Below are 19084 nucleotides of genomic sequence, written 5' to 3'. Positions count from 1 at the left end.
TTCTGAAGAAGGGTCTAGGTCCGAAACGTCAGCCTTCCTGCTCCTCTGATGCTGCTTGGCTTGCTGTGTTCATCCAGCTCTACACCTTGTTATCCCAGATTCTCCAGCATCTGCAGTTCCTACAATCTCTTATATTTCATGACTGAGTCTCTTGGAGATTTTGACCTTTTCAGGCATCCCAATTCTAGTCAGTCCAGCTTTGGCAGCTTTTCCCTTAGCTGCTGGAATTCTTTCCCTAAAACTCTCCATCTCTTTGCTCTGCCTTTGAGATGTTCCTTAAAGCCACTTTGATCAGTCTTTCAGTCATCTATCTTAGTATTTCATTATGTTGCTTGGTGTCAAGTTTTGTTTAATGTTGCAGTGATATTCAACTTTGTTAAAAATGATGGACAAGAGTGTGTTGTCATTAAATCATTGGAACCTATTTTCAATGCTTCGAGTTGCTTTAACACTGCTTTGTGAATTAATATGTAACTTAACTAAATAACATGGAAAATGCAATGTTAAGGAAGTCTGCATTCTGTCTTGGTAATGTCTTTCAAAACATTAAATATACTTCAGGATACCCAGTGAGTGTAGAAAAATGTCACATCTCAGTGAACGCCTTTAAAAAAGTCAGTGTCTCAATAATTCACTTGTCTAATGATTATCTATTAATTTGAATCTATTACATTCAAAAGATGAGGTAAGCCATGCACATGGTAGATAATTTTACATTTCATCATTAATCCAGCATTCAAATCCTGGATAATCTGAATTTAACCTGATAGGGTTAGATTTCTTGTAAAATGAAAGCATTGATTCTGTTTGAAAATTGAATCTGGAGTGAGCAAAATCAAGCCAAAATTATTGGAGCTAGGCCATATTCCTCTTAAGTAGTTTTCTGAAATTTATTCTAATCAGCAATTCTAACTGTTGTCTTAATGGTGATAGAATTTGTTTGGCTTGAAATGAGCAGTTTAACTGAGCTTCAAATGACTTGCGGTGATATGTTCTTTCATTTCCCAGAATTAAAGAAAACAAATGTTATATATAAGCTGTGCATGCAGTCATAAATATCGAAAAATTAACTTAATTAAGTATTTTATCTCTTAGTACCTGATTTGCGTCTCACCAGAGCAATAACCTATATTGACAATTATTTAAATATTAACTTTTTAACCGACTGAGGTTTGTTCTCTAATATTCACCAGCTTTTTGCTGTGTTTGACACACACAATCCCTGAATGCTTCCCATAGGAATGAAAGAACTTAAATTCAAAAAAACAGTCAAATTAAAGAGTTGATTGTCTTTTTCAGACAAACAGTTCAATTCCATTTCTTTCAATTTTTAGAAACCAGATATTGGGTATCCTTATAACCTATCAAGATAAGTTAGCATTATAAAATGTGTATATCAGGTGGTTTCACAAATTATTTTATAATATATAGTGAATGTTGTGTCCAAGATGAGGGATGACCATGCTGGGGAATAGAATTGTTTTTGTATCCAGAATTGTCAGTTTACATTTGGCACAAATTTCATACCTTCTCCCTTTCGCCAGTGAGCCTCCTTGCACCCGCTTATGTTTTCTTCTTTTTCTCGCATCTGCTACATGACTAAATTGATGTCCTCATGTAAATTAAGAGTAATCTTGTATATTAGGTCTGGATCCCTTAAGGGTTGGATTGAGATATGCCGAAGTGAATGCTTCAGTCTTTGAAACCATTAGAAAGACCTTTCAAATTGGTCCAGTTCCATTAGATGCTTGCATGTTCATCCATCATCTGCTGTTGTGACTGTATTCTGGTAGAGTAAATTGATCTAGTAAGAATAATTTGCTTATATTGTACACTAGAGCACGGAGAATGAGATCTCCAGTTTGATAGAGAAAGATCAGAAGCTGCAGGTAGTGGCCGATTCTCCCAACTCAAAGAACAGTATTCATGAAGAACATCAGTTAGGAAACTCCCAAGCATTGAGTCCAGAGCACAAAGTACACGTCTTGCACATGATGCCCTCAACCTCCGCACCAAGGGTCGAAGTGATTCGATTTACTCCCCAGCATCTTCCCAGCACAGAGCAGAAAGTGATAATTGAGCAGGTTCCATTTTTCTCCATGTTACCAGCCAGCCCTGAGCAACGAGTCAAGGTCCAGCGAGTCCCTCAGGCACTAGTTTTTGGAACAGGACCAACTGCTCTTAAAGTAGGTCAAATAAGAAGTAATAATAAGGATGAACAGAAGGCTGAATTGTTCAAGTTCCTTAAAGATGTTTGCTGTTGAAAGTTGTGTTGATTTTGTTTGTCTTTAAAATATTGTGCTTTAGTAATGTGCATTGTTTATTTTTGTTGAGATAATTAATATTCCTGCATTACATTTTATATATTTTAGGAACAAGCAGCATTGATTTTAAAACTTTACTACGCAAAGAACCCCTGAAAGTATTTGCATATTGTCCAGGTTCCCTGCTCACAAGATTTTGAAAATTGTGACAGCAGCCCATATGAAAAGCTACTGCCTTGTCTTAAGCATATTTTTGTTCTTGTAAGAAAGAAGTAATGTGTTAGCCAATAAATTCTTAACCCTATGGAAATGTACCGTATGTCTGACCACAGACAGAACAAGGTCTGATGGCCTAATGGAAACTAAGGCTTCATTGATCCCCCTTTGAAAGTGTCTAGTGCACAATTTATAGGTATTTGTTATTTAAGGATATTCCTCCATTAAATGAATTCTTGAAAATTTACAGCAGTTTAGAAAGTAGGTATTCAAATGGGTGAAACCTGATCCTGAAATGCTGGGTGGACAATCCATCTCGGCTTCCTCCTGTGGTGCCCAACATCACAGATGTCAGAATTCATCCAATTCGATTCATTCTATATGATAACAAGTCTGCAGGCCTTGGATACTGTAAAGTCTATGGCCCCTGAGAACATTATGAAAATGCTGAACTGGCCGCATGCCTAGCCAATGTAGAAAATTGCCAACAAAAATCAGAACAAACCCAACCTGGCCAGTTACTGCCCTGATAGTTTACTCTCAAATATCACATGGGAAACTGATAGATAGGTAAAAATTCACGGGATCCAGATTAACTTGGAAACTTGGATCCAGAATTGGTTTAGTGACAGAAGACAGAGGGTGGTGTTTGAAGGCTTTTTGTGTGACTGGAGCCCAATGTGTACTGGTATACCACAGTGATCAGTGCTGGGTTCCTTATTGTTTGTGATATTCATAAATTATGCAGATGATAATGTGAGGTGGATAATAAGTAAGGTTGGCTGGGTGGTTGACAGTGTTGAAGAAGGTTACAGAAGGATATAAACAGATTGGTCAGATTGGCAGATCAGAGGCAGATGGCATTTAACCCTGATAAATGTGAGCAGATGCTCCTTGCTGTTTGTGGTATATATAAACAATTTATACTTGAATATAGGAGAGTTGATCAGTAAGTTTGAGGATGATGCAAAAATTGGTGTGGTAGTATATAGTGAAAAGGATAGCCTTAGTTTACAGGAGGATATAGACCATCCGATCGGATGGACAGATCAGTGGCAAATGGAATTCAATCCAGATGAGTGTGAGATGATATACTTGGGCAGGACAAACAAGGCAAGGGAATATGTGATGAATGAGAGGACCATGGGAAGCACCAAGGATCAGAGAGACCTTGGTCCACTGGTCCCTTAAAGTAGCAAGATAGGTAGATAAAGTGGTTAAGAAGCTAATGGGATACCTGCCTTTATTAATTGAGGTATAGAGTTTACGAGCAGGAAGGTTATGTTGCAACTGTGTAAAATGGTGATTAGGCCACAGCTAGAGTATTATATACCATTTTGGAACCCACATTATAGCGAGGGAATGCGATAGCACTGGAGAGAGTGCAGAGGAGATTCACCCCTTGGGTCTGCACCACCATTCAATAGGATGGTGACTCACCTGACATTCCTCACATCCGCTTTCCTGCATTTTCCCTGTAACTCATGATTCCTCTACTAATGAGAATCTATCCATTTCAGCCTTAAATATACGCAAGGTTTCTGCCCCCACAGGTCTCTGTGGCAAAGAGTTCCAAAGACTCTCAATCCTCTGAGAGAGGAAGTTCCCCTTCATCTCAGTCATAAGTTGGCACCCCTTTATTCTGAGACTATGCCCTCTGGTCGTAGACTCTCTGATGAGGGAAACATCCTGTCAGCATTTACTCTGCCAAGCATCTTAAGAATCCTATATATTTCAATTAGATTTCCTCTCATTCTTCCTAACTCCAGTGAGTAGAATCCAAAACTGTTTAATCTTTGCACATATGACAGTTCCTTCAATCTGGAGATCATCCTAGCGAAACTCCTCTGAACTGCCTCCAATAAAATAATATCAGGGTTAGTACAGTTGCAGGAAGACTACCCTACTGTAATAATCCAACCTGCTTGTAATTTAATTGACCTTCCTGATTACCAGCTGCACTTGTGTGCTAGCTTACTGTGTTTCATGCACAAGCACCTCCCAGTCCCTTTGTGTTGCAGCTTTCTGCAGGTTTTCTCCATTTCAATAATGCTCTTCTTTTGTCCTCCCTTCCAAAATGAACAACTTCATATTTTCCCACATTATACTTCATTTGCCAACTTTTTGTTACTTACTTGACATATTGATAGCTCTCTGTAAACTGTTTCTATCCCCATTACAACTTGTCTCTCCACCTATTTTTGTGTTGCCTGCAAATTTGGTTATAGGTGCATTTTTTTCCTTCCTCTAAGTCATTCATATATATTGTAAACAGTTGTAGTCTCACCTCTGATTCCTGTGGAACCCAGCTGATTACAAGTTGCCAATCTGAAAAAGAAGCCCTTCTGCCCACTCACTGTTTTCTGCCTATTAGCCAATTCTCTGTCCACGCCAGTATACTACCTCCAACATGATGGGCTCATTTCTTATGACTTAATCTTTTGTGAGGTACCTTACCTTCTCGAAGTCCAAATGCGACACATCTACAAATTCCCCTTTATCTACTCTGGTTGAGACTTGTTCAAAAACTTCTAATAAATTAGTCAGACACAATTTCCCTTTTGTGAAGCCATGCTGAGTCTGCTTGAGTAGATTATGGACAACATTTCGGCTTGGTCTGATAAGTGGAAAGTAAGATTTAGGTTGCACAAGCACCAGGCAATGACCATCTCCAACAAGATAGAATTCAATCATCGCCCTTGACATTCAAGGACATTACTATCACTGAGTTCCCAATTATCAACATCCTGGAGGTCTCCATTGATTAATAACTGAAGTAGGCCAGAAATATAAATACTGTGGCTATAAGGGCAGATTAGTAGCTGGGTATTCTGTGGCAAGTAATTCACCACCTGACTCCCAAAGCATGTCTACAGTCTACAATGCATAATTTAGGAGTATGGTGGAATACTGTCCACTTGCCTGGATGAGTTCAACTCCAGCAGCACTCAAAAAAGGTCAACACTATCCAGAACAAAGCCATCCATTTGATTGGTACCCCATCTGACACCTTCAACATTCAGTCCCTCCCCCATCAACCTATAGTGGCAAATAGATAGAGTATCATCTTTAAGAAGCATTGCAACAACTCACCCAAGGCTTTTTAGATAGCACCATACAAATCTGTGACCTTTACTCTAAAAGGGCAAAGGCAGCAATTACATGGAAACTGCTAACTACATGTTCCCTTTGAAGCCTCACCCTAACAACTGTAATGCTGTTCCTTTCACTGTCACTGCGTCAAATTTCTGGAACTCCCTCCCTAATAACACTGTGGGTATAGCTACACCACATGGACTGCAGTTGTTCAAGAAGGGAGTTCACCACCACTTTCCTAAGGGCAATTAAGGATGAGCAATAAATAGGCCGCAAACCAAATTAATATTTTTAAAACTCACATTTTTTATGGATCAATTTATTATAACTGCCACATTTGAATTTTTAAAAATCGTTTCATGTTAATAAATTGGAATTGTTCACATGTCATCATATAGTCAGAAAATTATGGCTCAATTTTTGATATACATTTAAGTTGAGCTCCAAAGTTTGTGTCTCAGCATAGTTGCATTATTACAATTTTTAATATTTTAAAATAGCATATATTAATGCAAAACTCATAATCTGTTGAATTTTTCTTCAAGTGTCCCAATCCCAGTGGTGCTGCTGGTACTGGTGAGCTGTTATCCTCTGGCTTCTCAGGGGTAGTATACTTGCCCCATACCAGACTTCCCATGGGAAAATTCCACTCTCAAAAACCTGGAGACCCAATAGCAGGAAGGCAAGTGCCTGATCAGGATTTAGTCCTGTCAGTCTTCCCAGAATGGTCATGGTAATGTTGTCACCATCTACAGTGGCTGCTGAATAGTGATCATAAAAGGAAATGAAAGCCCATCTTAGTTTGGGTGGCCCAATGCTGGCACCATTTACATTTTAACACACTGATTTGTGGAAGCAGTATTGCTATTATGGTATTTGATGCCTTGCAAGCTTCAAATATTATCAAAACATTTCAAATGGTTCCTCCCACCAGCACCATGATACACAAAGGTTAAGAAGTTAGGGCCATTATTAAGGAAGATAATCTAACATTTTCACTTCAAAACAAATGTTTTGATGTCTTGGTTTGTTAGTTAATAAATAGTATCTCCTAATTAACTTTTCCTTCCTGATGACCTCCATATTAGGTTCAGCAGTTACAACAGGTCCCAGTGCAGCCGGTTCAGCATGTCTACTCGAACCAAGTGCAGTATGTAGAAGGGGGTGATGCCAGCTATACAGGAAGCACAATGTGAGTAGAAAGAAAGCATGTAAGAATACTTCAATAACTGGTCAAGGAATGTGCAAGTTAATGGAATTTATGTTATTTTTAAGGGTGCAAATTTGTATAATTACAATGTATGAGCACGTAAAGAGAACAGCATAGAACCAGAGGGCCAATAATGGGTAATTCTTAATCCATGCAAGTGAACATAATATGGATCATTATCCTGTCACAGCACAAAAACTGCACCTGTACAATTGTGGCGTCATCACAGCGTGGTCAAATTTCTTGAAGGGAGGGAAAGAAACATCATGTTAGCAGAAAAAGAAAAATGTCACCCAAGATGACTACTATTAAGAACCAGTTATCCGTCAAAAATAGGTTTCTGCATACTAGAGGTGAACGGTTCAGGGTTTGAACAAACAAAAAAATAAACTTTTGTGGTTATAAATTGCGTTTATAAAAAGCCGTTTAACTTTCATGAGTGAAGACAACAACAAAAACCACAAATGAGATGGAGACAGGAAGGACTGCAGATGCTGGAAGCTAGAGTTAGTAACTGTGGAGCTGAAAGAGCACAGCGGTCAGACAGCATCCGAGGAGCAGGAAAGCCAACGTTTCAGGCCAAAACCGTCCCGCAGGATGGCCCTGATGAAGGGTTTCAGCTCAAAGCATTGACTTTCCTGCTCCTTGGATGCTTTTGTACCAGCTGTGCTTTTCCAGCTCTACATTTATTGACTCACCAAAAATGTAGATGTCAGGTGCTGATTTCAGTAACTGTGGTTATATTTTGTAACAAGCAGAATGAATTCTTTTTAAAGTAACTTACAGTTTGAAATTCAATACCATTGATGAAGCAAAATAATTTAGTTTTCACCACCATGTGATGATCTAATTCTGGCCGATTGCATATTCCTAATTTTAATTGCTCCAACATTGTTTGCTGTGCTTTCAGCTGTTTGGAACTTAAGCTGTGAAATTCCCTCCCTGGATCTACCCCCGCTCCCTACTTTTCCACCTGGAAGATGCTCCTTAAAATTTCCCTGTTTAACCAAGCTTGAATTATCTGGCCTATTATCTGTTGCTGTGGCTTGATGTTGATTATTTTTAAATTGGTTTGCTTGTTTAAAAGCTTGGGACATTGATATATAAAGGTACTATATGAATTCAGGTCATTGTTGTGAGATATTTGTACATTTCTAAATGTTTAATCTGAATCTGTTTTAAAGATTTGATTTTCACAATTGTAGGCTCCTATATTTTGCTGCTCAAACATCATAAATCTTAATGGTGAATTTACATTACGATATATGTTCTGACCAAATAGCAAACTTTCTTTAAGCAAGTTTTAAAATTAATATTTGCATTGATCACTGAAACAAAGACTGTATTCCAACCATCTGTCTCAGGTTAACAATCATTAATGCTCGTTTGGTATTTAAATTTATGAAGTTATCAAGTTATATTGGTTTTTAAAATACATTTTCCTTTCTTCCTTTGCTTTTATTACTTCTTGCTTCTAAAACAGTTTATGTAGTAAATTAACACATCATTCAGGGCATTCAAAACTTGCCATATTCAAAAATTATATGAAATGTTGTAATAAATGGTGTAACTGAGCACTTTTTGAAACTGCAAAGACAATTCATGTACCTGATGCACGCATTTTATATTTTCTTTACCATAGTAAGTGCCTACTGTATTTTAGAGGAAAGTGAAGATCTATGGAGCAAATTTATTAGAACTGCATGCCTGCTGGGCAACCAAAATAAGACATTTAATGTAGAGTCTTTAATATGGTTTATTTATCTTTTATATCCACTATTGTTTTGTAATACTGCACTTCTAAATATAAGTAGGCAAACTGTCACTGAAGTCATCTTTGTGGAACCGCTGCCGTTCTTTCTCATTTCAGACGTTCAAACACCTACCCTTACTCAGAAACTCAGCTGTACAACCAGAACACAAGCGGGAGTTACTATGAATCTCAGGGGACACCAAACCAGGTTGCTACGCCGGTGACTTCGCAGAACGTGGTCAGTAGTGGAACGGTGCCAATGTATGTCACGGGAGGGCAGATTGTGGCCAACCCAGGAGGAGGGACCTATGTCATCCAGGGAGGTTACATGCTGGGGAGCTCCAGTCAGTCTTACAGTCACACCATGCGTGCCTCTCCAGCCACAGTGAGTCACTGGTCAACTCTTCCAAGTGCTGACTCCCCTGGGGTTTCTGTTTTGTGTTGTTCAATAAGGGTGGTCCAGTAGCACAAATGTTAGAACACCTGCCTCCCAACCAGATGGTTAAAGGTCTGGGTCACAGGATTGCCTGTCGCTCTAAATTGCATGCCACTTTTGAGACCAAATTTAATCAGTTTTTGTTAGATGTGATATTTCTAATTTGGGATGCTCTTTTGAAAAAGCTGTGCTGATGGACTTGCATAATTGCAAGTGTATTTTCTGTTGTTATCTCATGGAACAGTATTGACAACTGTGGTATAGAAATCTGCGCACCAGACCATCCTAGTCTCCAGGCTGAAGGATGCTATCTGTGGGCGAGCAGCATCTTGGATAAAATTGGGAATAAATACGAAGTAAATGAACATAGAAATATTTTTCTTAAGAGTTTTCTTATTCATGTTTGGTGTGCATTTAATGTGTAGAATAAATAAATGGTTGGAGTTTTGTGTGGCTATATCACAACTGAGAGTTCTCATGATATTGTGAACAGCAAAAGTTGACCTCTCATGCTTTGTGTAGTCATTTGAACCCTCACTGTTATAGCCACTAAGATACTCTTGTACGAGGTAGATATGACAGCATGATAATTAATTGAATAATGGTTTTCTGCCTATTTTCTATATTAAGTGTTCAAATGAGTAATGTGATAAAATATACATGAAATATGGTAAACTTTCTCAGGAAGATGTGAATTTCAGTGCATTACAAGACTGCACTTTCTTCTGTACATTATGCAAGTATTTGTTCACAGGCACAGTGGAGAAGCTAGTAGTTTATAATTGTCATTATATAATAACATTAACACTACTTCATATAAGACCTGTTTATTAAATTTGACACCTTGTAGAAACAATACCAAATCTTGCTAAAGGTAATATTCTAACAAATAATAAATGGGACATTTCAGATCATGGAAACTCAAAACACAGTATAGAAGGCATTAATATCTTTGTGTGTGAACCTAAATGTGATTCAAAATTAACTGGATTGTTTTATATGCCCACTGCACTGTTTTAACTCTTAGATGATTGGGAAGCTTTAACACAATTATAATGCATTTTACTTACTCTCATTAAATGCGAAGGTGTCACCTCTGTGCCTGTGAAGTTTATATTAGAGATAGACATGCACACGTTAAAGATGTGTCGTTTCTACCAACAGACGGAGCAGTCAGAGAGAGGTAGATAGAAGAAAGGCAATGAGTGGAAAAATTTACGGAAAGAGGGTGGGAGGAAGATTAAGAGATGTAAAGAGTCAGAAAAATAGGAAATGCAGAGGAAATGATTGCAAATCAAACATAAGGAGATAGAATTATGGAACGTGGACAATGGGGTCAGATTTTCAATTTTCCCTTCTTGGATATATGAAAGGTGCTGCAAATCAACCTCTTAATGCCAGAACAACCTAATTTCTTTTCCACTGAGAACAACTAAAATGGAGCAATTTCTATTGCAGCAGCAGACCATCAACATCGTTTTTGTGCATCGGTAGCAAATTGAAAATCTACCTCAGCTTAATTTATTTTTTCCATGAGCAATGCATCAATAAGGCAATTAGTTATTTAAATTACTTGTGAAATGCTACACTCTGTAAATTAATTTTAAAGAAATATTCTTGAGATGAATAACTGTCTTTTATTTTGCTCCTTTGGTTTTTGTTAGATTATAAAGTCTCTTTATTGTTGATATAGCTATTTTTCCAGTGGCACTAAGCAAGTCTGAAAAACTGGAAATTATTTTAAGTTCACGTAAAATAATGTTTCAAAGAAAATGCCAAATAAAAGTGATGTAAAACAAGAATTCTTCTTGTTCTTGCACAGGTTCAGTGGTTATTAGATAACTATGAAACTGCAGAAGGAGTGAGTTTGCCTCGAAGCACTCTATACTGTCACTACCTGCTACACTGCCAGGAGCAGAAACTGGAGCCTGTAAATGCTGCCTCATTTGGCAAACTGATACGATCAGTGTTCATGGGACTCCGAACCCGGAGACTTGGCACACGGTTAGTTTTCTCTACCATTTCACAGGAGGGCTAGATATAATTCAGATTCTTTGATTAAAGGGCATTTCAGAAGTATTTCATTAAAGCTGAAAAATGCATGAGCTAATATCAGAAATATTCCAGTGCTGAAATGTAAATTATCTTCAGCACTATTTCAGTTCCAAGTTCAACTTTTTAACAAATTGTCTTTTGCAACTTCTAGAACATACATATTTCCATGAGGTTACATTTGTAATAATGTTATATGCAAATTTGTGATGCATTTCTAATTTCATAACATTTGTGGAACAACATGCTACTGATGCTGGAAATCTGAAATAAAAATGCAAATATTGGAAATCCTCAGTCGGTCAGGCTGCTGGTATCTGTGGAGAGAGAAAGTAAGTTAATATTTTAGGTCAATGATCTTTCATCACAACCCAAAAAACGATGAGATTTGACAGATTCTGATTTCCAGCATCTGCAGTTTTTTTGGAGTTAATGAAGTTTAACAGGTTTAAATTAAGTACAGATGCAGAGAGGGGGTGACATAAGTGGGAAAGAACAAAAAAAAAGCTCTCTGATAGGGCGAAAGGCTGGAGAGATTAAATGACCAAAGAAATGATAGGGCGGGGTGAAAAGAAATGGTCACAAAACAAGCAAAGAAACAAAAGACGTGTCTAGAAGACAATCTAGAATAAGAATAGTCATGATTATGAATCACCAAAAGTAGCTGCCGTCTGGAAATATGGGCGTAGAAATTATGATCAAGTTGTTGAACTCAGCACTGAGTCTTGATGGCTGTCTAATCAAAAGATGAAGTGGTGTTTTTTTTGAGTTTACATTGAGTTTCATTGGCACAGAATAGGAGGCAACAGGCAAAAAGGTGGGAGTAGGGTGGAGAATTGAATGATGGGTGACCAAAAGCTCAGTGTCACATTGATTAGTGTGACACCTGATGCTGGCAGTTCTCTGGTACAGCTATTCGGCTTCTCAAATTGACTGTTTTATTTGTGTGTTTAACTGCCAGATTATTGCAGCAATGTTGATATTTTGTGTAAAATTTCAGCTGTTGAGAGAGCAAAACATTGAAATGGTCGATTGAACTGTCACAAATTGCCAGTCTATTCCCTAATAACTTGTATACTTTTTTAATTGACTCATTTTATTCTGAGAATGATAGAACAATTGATAATAGAGCTGAAACAACTTGGGGGTTAGGAGGTTTTAATGTTCTTTAATCTTCCCTTTCAAAAATTTAATTTTGGATATGATGTGGTAGCACCACATTGTGGCCAGAGTAGGTATTGTACCTAAAGATTGGAACATCCAAAAAGGCAGTCAAAAACAATGGAAAAGATATTCTGCAGAAACCATAAAAGGATAAAAATACTTCATAACCAGTATCTTATTTTCTGTCAAGTTTTAACAAAAGTATGGTATTAAACAGGATTGTGGCATTAAGCAAGATTTAAGCAAAAAATGAATGGAGAAAGAACTATTTTCTTGTAAGTGCAAATTTTAAAGAAAGACTATACAGTGTTAAAAATAATAATCTGATACAAGGAGAAGTAAATTAGGAAAATGGACTGCACAACTGAAAATAGAAGTAAAATAAAATTGTGATTGGCTTGTAGCCATTTTTAACTTTATTTCTTGTTTTAGTTGGAATTGCCAGATTGGTTCTGGACTGATTTCTGGGGGGTGTGCTGAGTCTACCTCAGAGCAGTAGTGTTGTGGCACTTTTTATGCTGACTTTAAGTAAATCCTCCATGTTTCAACACAAATGTTGGCCACTGGGATTAGCCACTTTTACTTGGAGTGTTTCAAGTTAGCATCGACAGGAAGGGCTTGTTTATTACTTTAGGATTTTTTATATTAAATCATGAGATACTGGCATCAGTACAAGACCAGTGTTTCTTACACATACTTTCAAAATGCAACTAAGTAACATTTTAGGCAATTTCAGATGGCAATTAAATCAACTTCATTGCTTTGAATCTGGAATCATATATAGGCCAAATTAGATATTGACACCAGGTTTCCTTCCCTGAAGGGCATGAGGGAACTGACATTTTTTCTTGCAACTCTGATAGTTTCCGGGTAACAATTACTGATATGAGTATTTTTTTCCGGGTTTATTTCATTAATTACATCTGAATTCTCCAGCTGTCATGGTAAAATTTGAACTAATGTCTCTAGGTCATTAATCCGAGTCTCTGGAACTTAGTCTGGTAACATAACCATTATACTAATAAAGTCTGAATGCAAATGTATGTACTATGAATGCATTTTCTGGTTACCTCAATTACTGTTCAGAAACTATTTTCCTTTATCAATAGGGGAAATTCAAAGTATCACTATTATGGGCTTCGCATTAAAGCAAACTCGCCATTAATTCGACTGATAGAAGATCAACAACACCTGGCCATAAGGCAACAGCCGTTCACACAGAAACAGAGGTAAGTGAATGAGAGAAGGTTCCCATTTATGCTGATGCTGATGATTTGCATCAATTCTGAATCAAGTTGGGCATCAATAAACTTTTAAAACAGGGTTTCATATCCAAAATTAGGAATGTGTCTCATTTAATGGTGGTGTCCATTGGAGCTTTATAAAAATTGATATTTAATATCTGTTGAAATAATTTTCATAAAACTCTGATATTGATTAATTAGACTTTGCAGCATCCCTTATTCCTGAGTTAATTAATTAATTCATTAGCTTCCACTATCTTGTACATGCTTCAGGTGGTTGCTTATAATTTGAGTACAAGCCTGTTGAGCAAGTTTGGTAGTTACTTGCTTAAGAACCAATTGCCTAACCACAGTTTTCCTTCTCAAGGAGTCTTAGTCCATGAGATAGTAGGAACTGCAGATGCTGGAGAATCTGAGATAACAAGGTTTACAGCTGGATTAACACAGTAGGCTAAGCAACATCAGAGGAGCAGGAAGGCTGACGTTTCGGACCTAGACCCTTCTTCAGAAATTTTCGCAGTGGGTTTAAAATTGTTTCAGAGATAGTGGGAACTGCAGATGCTGGAGAATCTGAGATAACAAGGTGTAGAGCTGGATGAACACAGCAGGCCAAGAAATTTCTGAAGAAAGGTCTAGGCCCGAAACGTCAGCCTTCCTGCTCCTCTCATGCTGCTTGGCCTGCTGTGTTCATCCAGCTCTACACATTGTTATCTCAGTTTTAGTCCATGATTGTCCCAGTCTAATTAATATGTATTTCCTACTCAGCAGGCTATTTGATGAATCCTACATAGGAGCAGGAGTTAGCCATTCAGCACCTTGAATCTGTTCAAATAGATAACTTGTACTCTATCTCACTCCATTTACATATCCTTCTTTGACACGTCTTGATGCACTTAACGAATAAACAAATATGTCAATCAGGTTTGTAAATTACAGTGTGCATAGCATCCAAATCCACTTTAGGGAGTAGAGTTCAGATTTCTGTTATCTATTAGTATGAAGAGTTCTTTCTGATTTCTGCCTATCCTGCCTCCCAAATGGCATAGCTCTGTGATTAAAATTGTGCAGTCATTTTATAGATTCCCTATCCAGAGACATAGTTTATCTATCCTGAACAATCCATTTATCAACTGGGTTACTTCTCAACCTTCTAAACTCAAAAAAATGCAAGCTATGTTAATACAACCTTTCCTCGTATTGCATTCTGTGATTTCATAGATTCTTCCCTATGAATCCGCTGAATCTTTCTAATGCCACTTTGAATGCTAGTGTTCATTTGCTGTGGTTTGGTGTCCAAATAATAGTTCGAGATGGCGTCTATCTGAGGCTGTGTATAACATGAATTACAGTCTCCTTGTGATGAAGGCTCACACTCCATTAACCTTCTTTTGCTGCACCTGTGTACGGCCTTTCGTGATTTTGGAGGCCTGAATCCTTCTACTCCTTTGCAGCTGGTAGTTTCTCAACATTAAGAAAATATTCTGATTTGGCTTTCTAAGATCCAAAGTTGATAGTCCACATAACTTCCGGAATTATTCTATTTTGTTTTCTTTATTCATTCTGGAGACGAGGGCGTCACTTCCTCTGCAGCATTTATTGCCCATCCCTAAGTGCCCAGAGGGCAGTTAAGAGTCAGCCATACTGCTCTTGGTCTGGAGTCAAATATAGACCAGACCAGGTAAGGATGGCAGTTTCCTTCCCTAAAGGACATTAGTGAACCGGATAGGTTTTTCCAACAATTGACAATGGATTCATGGTCAGCATTAGACTCTTTTAATTCCAGATTTTTTTTTTTGTTTATTGAATTCAAATTCCACCATCTGCTGTGGTGGGATTCAAACCCGGGTCAACAGAACATTAACTGGGTCTCTGGATTAACAGTCCAGCAACAATACTACGAGGCCTTTGCCTCCCCCTAATCTATTATAGTTTCACTCACTCACTACATCCATGTCCCTTTGCAATTTCCTGCTCCCCTCCATTCAAGTTACTATGCCTCCTAACTTTGACATACAACTCTTTATTCTCTTAGCCAAGTCATTTGTATATGAAACCTCTGTACACATCATTGAGGAGTGCTGCTGGGAATACTCTGCCAGTCCTGAATGAGGAATTCCAATTTATTGATCAATTGCCATGGTAGTTGCATGTTGGGCATGTGGTGCCATGAAGTTAGTGTCCAGTGTTGTTATAATCAATGTAGTGAACCTGTTAATATAATCTAAGAGTTATATTGTCATAAAGTAGATGGCATAGTGAGTGGTACTCTGCGGTTGTGTTTGTTAATTGTCTTCCAAATCACTGTTGCATCAATGTCATGGTTTGGGAGACTACTTCTAATGGAATGTCCCTTTCAAAGCATTAATTACCCCCACGTAGTGATTCTGGAATCAAATGGCGACAATGAAAAGTAGGTTTTATTCTATATCTTTTTGTTTTGGAAAACGCTACTTTGACCATTAAGGAATGGACTGTATTTCAGTCCGTTTTCTCCTTCATGCTACAGACTGAAGCCAATCCAGAAGGTGGAGGGGATGACAAATGGTATGGGAGTTGGGCAGCAACAGGGTGGTGGCCTGTCAGATATCAGCGCGCAGGTCCAGCAGTATCAGCAATTCTTGGGTAAGTTATCACTGACCTGATAAATTTGAAAGTAGCAAATGCAGATAATATATTTTGCATTACCTCAATTTGTAATCATAGATAGTGTAGTATCAATATTGACTATTTCTTCTCTCCTCATCTCGTTGAATAAAATGGTAAAGTGCATAAAACAAAAAAAACTTTAAATGATTTTAGCTTTTCTGAATATTTGTGTGACTGTTAAAACATAACCTTTTATTTCTTAATTAAACATACATCTTAACCTTATAGAAACTTATGACCTGGCATGAATAAATGACTGGAAAATCTCAGCGGAGTACTAGTTACAACCATGCTGAACTTTTGTAAAATGGATAAATTATTGAAAATTTTTTTTCATGCCTATGAATAGATCTCATTTGTATTCCTGTTCCGAGCATATTTTGAGGTGAAAAATCTAGATGAGGCTGCAATACTGAAAATAGGTTTGCAGGTTAATAGTCTGGAGAAGGCACAAATTGCTGAATTTTATGTTGAAATGTCATGGATAAAAGATTGAACAATTACTGACTAAGATGCTTTGATTATTCTTGATTCTAAATTAAATCTTATGTTATCCTAACAATGTTACCCTTTCTGGTTATCAAAGTATCAACTAAACAGAATTAAATGTATGTCATACTATTAATAAACACGAAATATACATCACCTTTTCAGTAAAAGACTTCCTATCAGCATTGTGTTGGTTGCCATCTCCATGCCCGGCACCAAGGCTTTTCTGTAGTGGACCAAAAAAAAGCTGATTAACAGTTAGTGCCAGTTTTCCTGATTTCCTTCCAATTGGTTATTTAATCTGATGGTCTGAGAACAGCTGCTAAATTTTGTTAATTTTATGTCAATGGATTTTATTGTTGGGTAACTTTAGATCTCAAATGTGAGACCACAGACTGAAACAAGCATTCTCAGCTGACACTAGTGACACAAACAACTTTTGATCAGGCCTACAGTAGATTCATTTTTCAGTGTTTGATAACATTTTTGCAAGAATACTAACTTGTGATTGCATTTTTCAATGCACATTATATTACAGATGCTTCTCGGGCTCTACCAGAATTTGTTGAAATAGACTTGCAGGGAAAAACATTGCCAGATGGTATCACTATGGAACACATCAAGGCTTTCCAACTACTCTATCGGGAACACTGTGAGGTATTATGACAGAGCCAATTAAAATCATATATTTAAAAGCCAAGCATAACAGTTAGAACTTTAAGTTATGAACATGATGTTTTTGACAGGAGTACATCGTTGGTATCTCTAACATGCCCTTCTGTACTTCGATGAGGCATGGTATTTACACATCAAAGTGTAGATTGGCTTGATGTACCTTGACCACAAGAATCCCAATCTAGCCAGTTATCTGCTCTCCATGATCAGCAAAGTGATGCAAGGTATCATTGACAGTGCTGTTATACTAACAACTTCCTCACACAAACATTATAATCTGTATTCAAAATGGACAAAAGAATTCCAGAGGCAAGGTGAGATTAACTATCCTCGACACGAAGGCATCATTTGATTGAGTGTATTACCAAGGAGCCCCAGTAAAATTGAATTCAGTGGTGATCAGGCAGACAAATTCACTAGCTGGAACCATGTCTAACACAAATGAAAATGGTCAGTTCTTTTGGAACTCCTCAGGGCAGTGCCCTACAGTTTTAATTTCCTTCATTGAGGGTTATCCTACCATCACAAGATAAGTGGACATGTTTGTGTGCTCCTGTAACCATCAGTTCCAATTGCTATTGCTCAGATAATGAATTCATTTGTGTAGCACGCAGCAAGCCATGGACAATATTGGGACTTGGGCTGATATATAGCACAAATATTACTAGCCACTTAAGTGTCTCCGACATGAAAGAGTCTGAATGTGTCCCTGTAACATTCAATGCTATTAATCAATCCTCCATTTCCCTAACAATCAATGTAATTGGGGGTCTGTATTTGACCAGAAGAAATTTGACTGAATCAGCTGCATAAATATTCTGGCTGCAAGTCCTGGTCAGAGGCTGGATATTCCATGTTGTGGCTTATCTCCTGGCTCCCCACCAAGTTCCCACTTCCTCTAAAATGCAAATCAGGTATGTGATGCAATATTTTCCACTTGAGATGAATGCAATTTCACCAACATTGTGGATTCTCAATTTTGTCCAGGAAAGTACCGTCTGTGTGCTTAGTACTAGTCCACCATATTAAGCATTCACTGCAGTCAGTACCAGCACAACACAGGAGCAGTGTGCAGTGTCCACAAGATGCACTCTGGCAAGTCAAACAAACCTCATTTCGCAGCATCTTCTATATAGCAGAGTTGGCCAGTAACTTTTACGTTTGAAAAAATGCAAAATGTTCACATTTTAGAGGGGCGATGGAACCTGGGATAGAGTAAGCAAGATCCAAATGAGTTCCTTAAGTGTCTTAATTGGCCTGATCCTACTTGCCCAGCCCATGATCTCCTCCCCTCATGCATATCACTGGTGCTAGGAACACAGGCAAGCCAATCAATTGGATAAAGTCACCACAATTAATTCTTGCAGTGATGGATATATTATGTGGTGCTTTGTCAAGGACTTTTTAATAATCTAAATACGTTAGGTTGAATCTTACTCTTTTTTTGGCTGTGTCAGTTTTGTCGAGTTTTTTTGGAAGGTATTTTGCTGCAAGTCCTTGTGAGATCTCTTGTCGTATCTTACCAAACTCAACTCATTAGCTACTTAACCCAGCCCTACAGTGCTCCTCTCACTCAATTCTAGCCCCATCTTACCACACCTCATTTCCAGAAGAACTCACCACTCACTGGATATCTGCTAAAAGACTGGCATCCCTCCCACTCACGCCATATTTAAAAGACTGCTGTGCACCCACTCAAGCACTGTAACTTACTCAGTGACAGACATTCAAAAGATGTTGGAGAAGGGGTGCCTGGTGCCCGATTCTCTGACAGGGACCTGAAGGTACTGGTGGATGGAGTGGTGCAAAGGAGGGGTTTTCTCTTCCTGGAGGACCAGC

General features: G+C 37.9%; 1 protein-coding gene across 3 annotated transcripts in view; it reads left to right on the top strand.

Annotated features, from left to right (window-relative positions):
* LOC109916534 (MHC class II regulatory factor RFX1-like) overlaps nucleotides 1-17529 on the top strand; it is a 100855-nt gene extending 83326 nt beyond the window's left edge. The window contains exons 6-12 of one of the 3 annotated variants that reach the window (XM_048618000.1): nucleotides 6665-6768; nucleotides 8657-8924; nucleotides 10798-10979; nucleotides 13301-13420; nucleotides 15918-16057; nucleotides 17109-17227; nucleotides 17317-17529. In XM_048618000.1, coding sequence (XP_048473957.1) covers nucleotides 6665-6768; nucleotides 8657-8924; nucleotides 10798-10979; nucleotides 13301-13420; nucleotides 15918-16057; nucleotides 17109-17227; nucleotides 17317-17400 — 1017 coding nt within the window. In that variant the 3' untranslated portion in view covers nucleotides 17401-17529. The remainder of the gene's footprint in view (nucleotides 1-6664; nucleotides 6769-8656; nucleotides 8925-10797; nucleotides 10980-13300; nucleotides 13421-15917; nucleotides 16058-17108; nucleotides 17228-17316) is intronic. The other 2 variants (XM_048618001.1, XM_048618002.1) reach the window with 2 other exon arrangements.
* Nucleotides 17530-19084: the final 1555 nt, after the last annotated feature.

This window comes from Rhincodon typus, chromosome 38 (assembly GCF_021869965.1).
Source record: "Rhincodon typus isolate 14 chromosome 38, sRhiTyp1.1, whole genome shotgun sequence".
NCBI classification, from domain to species: Eukaryota; Metazoa; Chordata; class Chondrichthyes; order Orectolobiformes; family Rhincodontidae; genus Rhincodon; species Rhincodon typus.
Note: the sequence above shows the minus strand (reverse complement) of the source record. Positions and strands in the feature narration are given on the sequence as shown.